Here is a 10,104-nt window from a genome sequence, read left to right as displayed (position 1 = left end):
ACACATAAATCATAACCTTTGCCTTCTTCACCTTCATATCTATAAACTACAAAAATTCTAGCTCCCCACTCCTTTGGATCCTTTAATCCTTAAAGATTCGTAGGTAGGTCAACAATCCCACACATTCCTCAACCCTATTTCACTATATATGCCACCTTATATCTCACCCTCACCATTTCATGAAAAAACACAACATTTACCAAAATGACCATTCTACCCCTCACATTCCTCTATCTCCTTGCTTTCTCAAGGGCAATATCGTCAACCAAAATCGGCGTAAACTTCGGCCGAGTAGGTAACAACCTCCCATCACCATCTCGATCCATTGAACTGCTCCAAACCCTAAAAGCGGGCCGGGTCAAACTCTACGATGCCGACCCAGAAATCCTCCGACTACTATCCGGCACGAAACTCGAAGTCATGATAATGGTCACGAACGATGAAATATCCGCCATTGCTAGAAATCAAGAACTTGCAAATCAATGGGTTTTTGAACATGTCATTAACCATTACCCCGAAACCATGATCCGATTTATCCTTGTTGGAAATGAAGTGTTAAGTTTTTCGAGCACTGATCAAGATCGACAAATAATGGATGATCTTGTCCCCGCCATGCAACGGATCCGCGACGCCCTTACAACCGAAGGGATTAGCAGTATCCAAATCAGTACCCCTCTCGCTATGGACATCATGGAGAACACATTTCCACCCTCGAGCGGACAATTTAGGGGCGAAATCGTCCACGAAATTGTCCCGTTACTTGAGTTTTTACGTGAGTCGAATTCGGTTTTTTTCGTGGATGTTTACCCGTATTTCTCATGGGCGGATAATCCGGCGAGTATAAATCTTGATTATGCTTTACTTGGTGGACATCAAATATATATGGACCCGATGAGCGGGTTGACCTACACGAACCTTTTGGATCAAATGCTTGATTCCGTGGTTTTCGCGATGGCTAAACTGGGCTACAATGATGTGAAGATCGGTGTAGCCGAAACCGGTTGGCCACATGAAGGTGGAATTGGAGCGAATAGAGAGAATGCCGCAATGTATAACCGGAATATTGTAAGAAAAATGACCATGGTCCCACCAAAGGGAACCCCGGCTAGAACCGGAATTGTGATTCCGACTTATATTTTTTCGTTGTATGATGAGAATGAAAAGTTTGGTCCGGAATCGGAGAGGCATTGGGGGTTGTTGCATCCGGATGGGAGTCCGGTTTATGAAGTGGACTTGAGTGGAAAGGCGTATAAGAGTTAAGACATGATTGGTGATTCTAAAGGTGTGTAAGGTTTTGGATTCGGAATTGGAATTTGAGATTTTATTTTAAATTGAGGAAATTCAATTCCATCGTATTCTTCAAATTCTATGGTTGATGGATTTTGTCGGACCTAGGGATGGGTGAAAGGATTTCGATTTTCATTCTTCCACCAAAAATCCAAAATACGCTATTTTATATATTTAGAAAATTAATAGTTACACCCCTTGTAATTTCTATTTCGAAAATTGATTCTTACACCATTAAGGTATTAAGGAAATTTTATGAGTGTCATATATCTAAAGGATTAATTTTATAGAATAAAAACGTACTTTTTCATGTCTCACTTAAGCCACTAAAGTGATTATTATACACTATAGAACTTTGTACATTATACTTACAAAAAAGTCTTAGGGTCATTGAGTAGATAGTTGTCTAAATCAATTGTGTTGAAGTGATAACTACCTCTTATCCGTGTTCACATATTGGCAACTTCTTATTTTTTATACATAAGAAAGCAACTAACTTGTTTTAATTGTGTAACATCCCAAAAATCATGATCAAAAATTTCGTTTTTAATTTAATACTAAAACCATAATTGTCAAACCATTAATTTAATACTCCGGCATCGGGCCTCGCCCGGCATCAGGCCCCGCCTGGCATCGAGCCCCGCTCGGTATACCGATCTGTCTCTCTTAGGCCCCGCCTGTCTCCGGGCCCCGCCCGCTAAACACATACAATCATATAACATGCTAACACATAAAGAAACATACTTTACTGTATCCCTGTCCTAAGTAACATACTCTGCTAATAATGAGATACGGAACTTCGTCCGTACTCAGCTAGTTCCAGCCAGGGCTTCAGCAGTACAAGGTGAGTCTCCTCACTGTGTGAATGGGTCTAAGGCCACAATGTCAGCCCATGTAGTCTATAAGTAGAAAGTCTCGGGGGTTAGCCCTAGGCATTGTATGCTAGTATGTTATTCTAGACCAAGGTCTGATGTCGGGCGGGTGCCCGAGGAATGTTTGCATGTTAGATTATACTTGTTGTCTGTGTGATACTTGTATGTGTCTGGTAAAGAGGTGAGTGTGGGCGAGGTCCCGTATCTTATCACTAGTTGAGTACGGACGATGTTCTGTATCTCATTATTAGCAGAGTATGTTTCTTAGGACATGAATACAATAGAGTATGTTTCTTTATGTGTTAGCATGTTATATGATTGTATGTGTTTAGCGGGCGGGGCCCGAAGACAGGCGGGGCCTAAGAGAGACAGATATGTATACCAAGCGGGGCTCGATGCCAAGCGGGGTTTGATGCCGGAGTATTAAATTAATGGTTTGACAATTATGGTTTTAGTATTAAATTAAAAACGAAATTTTTGGGCATGATTTTTAGGATGTTATATAGTTAAAACAAGTTAGTTGCTTTCTTATGTACAAAAAATAAGAAGTTATCAATATGTGAACACGGATAAGAGGTAGTTACCCTCCTAAGTCATTTTCCCTTTGAGTCACCGGTTAAAACAGGTATTAGTCGGTAATATTGTTGTAATTTAAACAGTTAAAACAAGTTAGTTGCTTTATTATGTACAAAAAAGAAGAAGTTGCTAATATGTGAACACGGATAAGAGGTAGTTACCCTTCTAAGTCATTTTCCCTATTATTTTTCTTCAATTACTTTTTCTTAAATTGCCAATAAAATTATATATTTACATCAGATCTAGTTAAAAAAATTCGTAAACATAGGATCGATGTCACATAAAAAACCTCAAGTGTAGTTTCAAAAGACGCATATAACTTTTTAAGGAAAAAAAACATAGTGTATGAATTCAAAGTTAGGTGAAGTGGTATCTTTATACCAACAGTGTGGCATCCACTTGCAACCATTAATATAAAGTGCATTCAAAGTGGGAAATACAAAAAACTCAAAGAAGTCCCATTACACCAATGGAATCACCAATCCCCATCAAGATTCTTCTCCTCCACCTATCTCTCTTCTCCGCCGCCCTCCACCACCATGTAGATGCAAGTTTCTTGCCGGAAAACACCGCAACACCGCCTCGTTATGGTTCATTAGAAGATTTAGTGGAGGAGTTGTTGGAATCGGATATTTCAAGAAGGTATTTGGAAGAAAAGAGGTATATTTCTACCGGAGCTTTGAAGAGAGATCAGCCGGCATGTGGTGGTGGTGGTGGTGAAGCTTATACAAAATCCGGCAGCTGTACTCCTCCTCCTTCTAATCCTTATAGTAGAGGTTGCTCAAAGTATTATAAGTGTAGGAGTTGAATATTAAGGTGTTTGGTTTGTGTAATGTTTTTCCAAGAAATGGTATATGTTAAAGGAATTGGAATACAAAGAAATTGTAATTTGTCTCGTGATGGAATTTGATAATGAAAATTTTATGATTTTACAATTTTACTTTTATGTGCGTATTCTTTTTATATATTTCGTACATATCATAGGTGCATTTTGGTTTTTTTTTTAACAAAAAAAGGAATGAATTTTGCATTCCTTCAATATCTATAATTGGAATTTGTTACAAGTTTTTACTTATACTTTTATAATTAAAATTCTTTTAATTATAGTTACGTTTTCTATCTTTCAACATCAATTTGGCAACCAAATAGCCATGGAATGGAATCTCGAATTCCATTACCGGATTCCATCAGAATCCACGAGCCAAAAACATTCTGTGAATTCACAAAGTGTTTATGGAAGTCATAAAATACTTAAACATGAATGATTATAGTTACGTTTTTTTTTCTATGTTTACTTATTTTAATATATAATTAGGATATTTTGGTCTTTCAATAATAAAAAAAAGGAACAATATAATTAAATTCCTTCATCAACGGTGAAATCAGTCAAACATGGAATTTGAAGGAATTGAATTTCATCCATTTGGCAAACAACCAAACACTCGTAGAATAGAATCACAAATTCCAATTCCGCCGGTATCCGCAAAACAAGAGGTGTTGATTTCTGGTTCATCCAAATAAACACATTATCCCATAACTATCGAAGATGCATTTCAGTTTCTTGAGGTTAAATTAGTAATTTCCACATGGGAAAACGTGCATGGTAAACCATAAAGAAGTTATATTTACAAGAAGAGAATGGAAATTATCAGAAAAGTCCAAATATTTTCGGAAAAGTTTCACTTTAGTCTAAAAAAAATTAAACATAAAAGTCCCGATTATTTCATTTTAGCTCAAATTATCAAAACAATCCTTTTTTTCTTTTAACTAGAAATGACATATTTTCATGTAAAATCAAATAATCGAGACTTTTGTGTTCAATTTTTTTTTTTTTTACTAAAGTGAAACTTTTCCGAAAATATTAGGAGTTTTCTGACAATTTCCCATAAGAGAATATGACAAAATTGACGCAAATCAAAATAACTCATCTATTAGTATGAAAAACAACTCAAACAAAAATGAAGTTAACACTCATTGAACTTCCTTCATGTGGAGATGATTAATAATTAATAACTATATTATAAGACAAAATTCAACAAATAGCAACAGATTTTTAATTTTTTAACATCATAAAATGTCACTTAAATTGAAGCTTCCACACCTCACGAACATTAGACGATCCACCCCCAACCTCCGCAATGAGGCTCGCCACCATAACATCTCGCATCAAATTTATAATATCAATTTTCTAAACTTATAATAATAATAATAATAATAATAATAAATTTATAATAATAATAATAATAAGTAAAAGTATGTTGCCATTTCTTACTCACCATCTTTCTCAACCAATGATATGAAACGTCTTGATCCCCCTCCAACTCCAAAATAGTACTTTTTTGCAGCCATGTAAACAACACCATGAGGATGACTAATACACTGCAAACAAAACAAAAAGTCAACATTATTATCAAGGAATTTTAAAAGGTGTAAACAAAAAAGTCAACATTATTGTACTTAGAAAAATTTACCCAATTATAGCATTGTACTTTTAGTTTTATACTTTAAAACATTTACTCATTAATCATTCCTTTGTATTTAAATAAAATGGTTGATCTCGTAAAAGACCTTATATTTTGTGTTTTTTTCAAGATTAAATTTCATCTTTATTTTTTTCATGAAAAAGAACTTATATTTTTTTCATTTTTGAGTAAATTAAACGAATGGTCCCTATGGTTTAGGGTAATTTGCACGTTTGGTCCCTAATTTATTTTTTTTATCTCGGAAGGTCCCTACTGTTTGTTTTTGTTACGCGTTTGGTCCCTCTCTTACCTAAAAAGACTATTCTTTTTCTTGATTTTTTAATTTATTTAAATAAACACACCCCTAACCCCATCCCCCTCCCCTCACCTTATCTACCCCACCATCTTTCCCTATTTAAATAATAGTCATTTTAGGTAAGACGGAGACCAAATGCGTAACAAAAACAAACAATAGGGACCTTCCGGGTTAAAAAAATAAGTTAGGGACCAAACGCGCAAATTACCGAAAACCATAGGGACCATTCGTGTAATTTACTCTTCATTTTTTCCGAAAAAAACCCTCAACTGGAAGGAAAAAAAATCCACCTTATGAAGGTTTCCAAATAAACCCTCAACTTTTTTAGTTTTTCCTGAAAAAACTCACATTTTACAAGTTTTTTTTTAGAAAAAAATGACTAAAAGGGCCAGATCGGAAAAAATGAGCAAATGCAGGGTCTTTTTCATGAAAAAAATAAAGTTGAGGTTTAATTCGTAAAAAGCACAAAATATAAGGTCTTTTATGAGAATAATGAAACTACATTGTTATTTCTTGCATTTGATCTGAAAATTAAATAACATTATGAAACCACAAGGCACCTTCTTTATAAGTTGATAAAGAGCAGGAAGAGTAGAAATTGAGTAAACTGTCTCAGCCATTAGAATGACATCATAACCAAATGACGAATTTGCCCCTGAGCTGCAGTTTGAATCCAGGTCATCAGTTTGTAAATTGGGTAGTATTTGATGTACTTCACTCCAATCACCGGCAAAGAAACGAACTTCTGAAGATAAAGACTCAGACTTTACAGGAAGATTAGCAACAACATTGGGAATCGTGAGACACTGTAGGACCTCAGAGTTGAAATCTTGGAAATGTACACAAGAAGCACCCTGAAGTATAAAGTAAAAGACGTAAATACCCTCCTCATTTCCCACATTAAAAACCATCATCTTGTATGGCCCAAACAAAAAGGTGGGACAAGGACTCGCTTTCAATCTCTTGTCTGTGAAAAAGACATGAATGTACCGATCTCTCTTGTATGTACAAAAGACGTGAATGCCCTCCTCATACTGATTATAAAAAATAGCCCTAGAAAGCTTACCTGGAGGCAAGAAAATATTCCAGGAAGTCCATGGCCACAACCAAGCTCTAATACTTTCTTTCCAACCAATGAAAGATTGCCACATTCCATCTCTAATTGAAGAGTCTTGATCAAATCCAATGAGCCTTCCCATAGCTTTAGCCCCCCTAATCCACAAAATGAAATTCCCATAAGCACAATAAGACAAGAAGATGTTAAAAGTGCTTAATAATCAGCCATTAAGACACTTGGTATAACTGTATAACTGATTAAGTGATTAAGTGATGAAGCAGTATTCACAAACCTTCATATTTTCCAGGTACTAAATCTGAATTCGATAATGCAAAAACTTCATGGGTACTCACTCGACCCTACAAGAAAAAGAAACTTCAAACAAATCAGCCCCCATATAGATTTGTTACAGGCAAGATCGTATATTTTAGCATCACATGGATCGATGAATTGGGAAAGTCTAACAACCCTAAAAGGGTAGGTAGTTGTACTCGATTGTGACTGATGCATTTGCCCTTTTGCAACAGAAATAACCACTCATAGATGTAGTTAGCAGAAGGTTGTGTTTGGAAGTTATGGAGATTTGAGTTAGTAAGCTAACACATTTCAGTTCGGGGTCGAAAGCCGCAAGATAGGAGATTCAGTTACCTTTAGCAGAGTAAGTCCGTCGAAATTGACAGGCTCGAAAGTTGGTTTTATGGAAGATGAAACCTGTTATAAGTGCAGGTAGAAGGAGATGTGAGTTTTTTAACGGAAAGGGGATGGTGGATAGATAGAAAAATGATACCTCGGAAAGAAGGACTTCCAGGCAAGGAGGTGGAAGTGGAAGAGGAGGCTTTTCCGGCGAATCGTCAAGAAACGACAACCCTAATTGTGTTTTGTTGTCATCTGTTGAAGGAAACAGGCGGAAAGAATCAAGTTCTGATTGATTTGTCGCCATTGTTGGCGCTGCTAAGATTTGTGGGCACTTTGGGTTTTTCAAGCCTAGATAGAGGGTTGTATTGGTAAAATTTAAATAGTACAGGATGAGGAATAGAGTAGGTTAAGATAAGGGGAGTTCGAAACAAATCAGTAAACCAGTAGAAAATTGAGTTTTTTTTAGAAAAAATTTTAGGCTAGTTTATTAAATAGTCTGAAATTAATTTTTTTATATAAAAATAAAATAGAATAAAATAACAGTTGCCATTTTGAATTTTTGATATGAACTGATCTAGAATATTATTATTTTTCTATAAAAAAACATTATTATTATTATTATTATTATTATTATTATTATTATTATTATTTTATTAAGATCAAAAATAAATATATTATTTTTTAAAATTCATTATTATTAATATTACTAAATAAATACATTTTAAATATAAAAAGTACATATAAATATATTAAATACATATGAAAAACGAATTTATATACTTTTATATATCTTAAAAAACTAGTTAAATGTTTTTTATTTAGACATATTTATACGTATTATTAAATACATATATAAAAACCTTTGAATAAAGAAAAACTATAAAACGTCTTTAAGGTATAAATATATATATAAGTACTTTTTTCATAAATATGTTTTTCATATATTATTAAATACATGTAAAAAACTGTTTTTTATTAATATGTTTTCATAAAACGATTTTAAAATTCTTTTTTCATTAAAACATATTTATAGGTACTATTAAATACATATATATTATGGATGGAACTGATAAAGTACCGAGTTAATTTCTTTGAAATCTTATATCGTATCAATTATAGTTGGTAAATAAATTTAATTATTAATACCATACCATGTTTATTTGATATATACCAAAAACTTAAACTAATATATATATTTTCGAAGAGATGTGACTTGATAAACTATGAAAAGCTTCACATTATAATTATCATCCAGTTATTAAAAACTTTTCCAAACTTAAGAAACAAAATAAACAAAAAACGGTCATGGATGTGTAAACCGATTTAAACCATTTACATTGTGCTAATCTAGTATCACCGATAACGTACTGTTAAAACAATAATAAGTATAAAGAGAATTGTGAATCAATCTCTTAGGTTAGTAATTCCAAGACGTATTAGTTAGTTATTTTAATTAAAATATAAAGATATCATAATTTCTTTATATTTATTAGTTTATATATATATATATATATATATATATATATATATATATATATATATATATATATATATATATATATATGAATTTGTTGGTAAGGTACAACCATGGCATTCAAAGTAGTAACGTCTCATTTTTACAACCTAATTTTTTTATTTTTGTCAAAATAAAACTTCCTAATTATAAAACCATTGCTGATGAATGTGTACAGTCTCGTCTTTGCCTTCCCACAATCACCGATAAAACCTGAAAAACATAAACAACTGGGTGAGCATAAAGCTTAGTGAGTTCCCCCAAAATACCTCATACAATAACCATACAAACATGCATAACGGTCCACAATAATCGGATTCGAATGTTGTGACAACCCAAAATTTCTATGTTGTACAACCATTCAACCCAGTCAAAGTCAGACTTGTTTCGGCTAACTTTTAGCACTGTTTAGAGTCTGATTGAACATTCTAAGCCTAGTACATCCAAGGAATGATTGTTAGGATGTGTCAACTAAAGTTCAAAACCAAAAATCTAGCCATAAACCCCTTGATAAGGAGTTTACGGCCAAGGCACATGAGTTTACGGCCGTAAACTTATGGCTGGCCATAAACTCTTGTCTATATATATATATATATATATATATATATATATATATATATATATATATATATATATATATATATATATATATGTTTCTTGGCCATTTGTCAACCCTTTTACCACTTCCAAGCCAAGAACTCGGTTTTGCTCTCAACTATCATCAAGGATTCTTCACTTTTCTTCAAAAATATAAGTGATTCCTTCCATCTATGTGTTAATATATCTCTTATTCTTGAATCACCTTTGAATTCATCCATGAATTCCATCTTTTAGGTCTAGATCTTCAAGATCCTCAAGAACATCAAGAACACATTAGTTCTTTGGGTCGAAAACTACTCTTTCAATCTTCTACATTGTAAGTATCCTTTATTATACTTACTACCTTGTAAAGACCCTTGAATTACTCCTTGAAATCAAGCATTTCCCAAGAACATGAGGTGTTTACGGCCAAGAGCATCTCCCTTGGCCGTAAACCCTAATTAGTGGTGCATATGTACCATAACTTCCTCCCAATGCTTGGATAAGAGACTAAAACACTTCCTTATGATTGTAAGACTATTAATCCACTCTTTGGCACTAAACTTTATGAGTTTACGGGCGTAAACTCATAGGGCCGTAAACCCTAAGGCCGTAAACTCACATGAAGCATACCACTTGGCCGTAAACACTAATGTGTGGCCATACACCCCTTACATGCAACCCTTTGTACTTCTAGCACTTGAATTTAAGTGTTTTCTATGAGCTAGGGTGTCTTTCCTTGCATAATTAGTTGTTTAAACACTAATTGTATACATATATGTATCATTATATGATAAATAGGATCT

At 33.8% G+C, this 10,104-nt stretch overlaps 1 protein-coding gene and 1 pseudogene across 1 annotated transcript; one reads left to right on the top strand and one right to left on the bottom strand.

Moving 5' to 3' along the window:
* The first annotated feature begins 204 nt into the window (after window positions 1-204).
* LOC145089514 (putative glucan endo-1,3-beta-glucosidase A6 pseudogene) lies at window positions 205-1,330 on the top strand (annotated as a pseudogene).
* Window positions 1,331-4,731: 3,401 nt separating this feature from the next.
* On the bottom strand, window positions 4,732-7,573 carry LOC145086683 (Putative methyltransferase family protein). Its single transcript, XM_079024515.1, has 7 exons — window positions 7,358-7,573; window positions 7,219-7,281; window positions 6,863-6,929; window positions 6,580-6,725; window positions 6,074-6,367; window positions 5,012-5,114; window positions 4,732-4,895 (listed from the first exon to the last, which is right to left on the bottom strand). The coding sequence occupies exons 1-7, from the start codon at window positions 7,508-7,510 to the stop codon at window positions 4,813-4,815; spliced, it is 909 nt and encodes a 302-aa protein (XP_078880641.1). The 5' UTR covers window positions 7,511-7,573; the 3' UTR covers window positions 4,732-4,812.
* Between the last annotated feature and the right edge of the window lie 2,531 nt (window positions 7,574-10,104).

The sequence above is a fragment of the Lactuca serriola genome, chromosome 2 (assembly GCF_051521515.1).
Source record: "Lactuca serriola cultivar US96UC23 chromosome 2, Lser_US96UC23_V15, whole genome shotgun sequence".
In the NCBI taxonomy this organism is placed as follows: Eukaryota; Viridiplantae; Streptophyta; class Magnoliopsida; order Asterales; family Asteraceae; genus Lactuca; species Lactuca serriola.
Note: the sequence above shows the minus strand (reverse complement) of the source record. Positions and strands in the feature narration are given on the sequence as shown.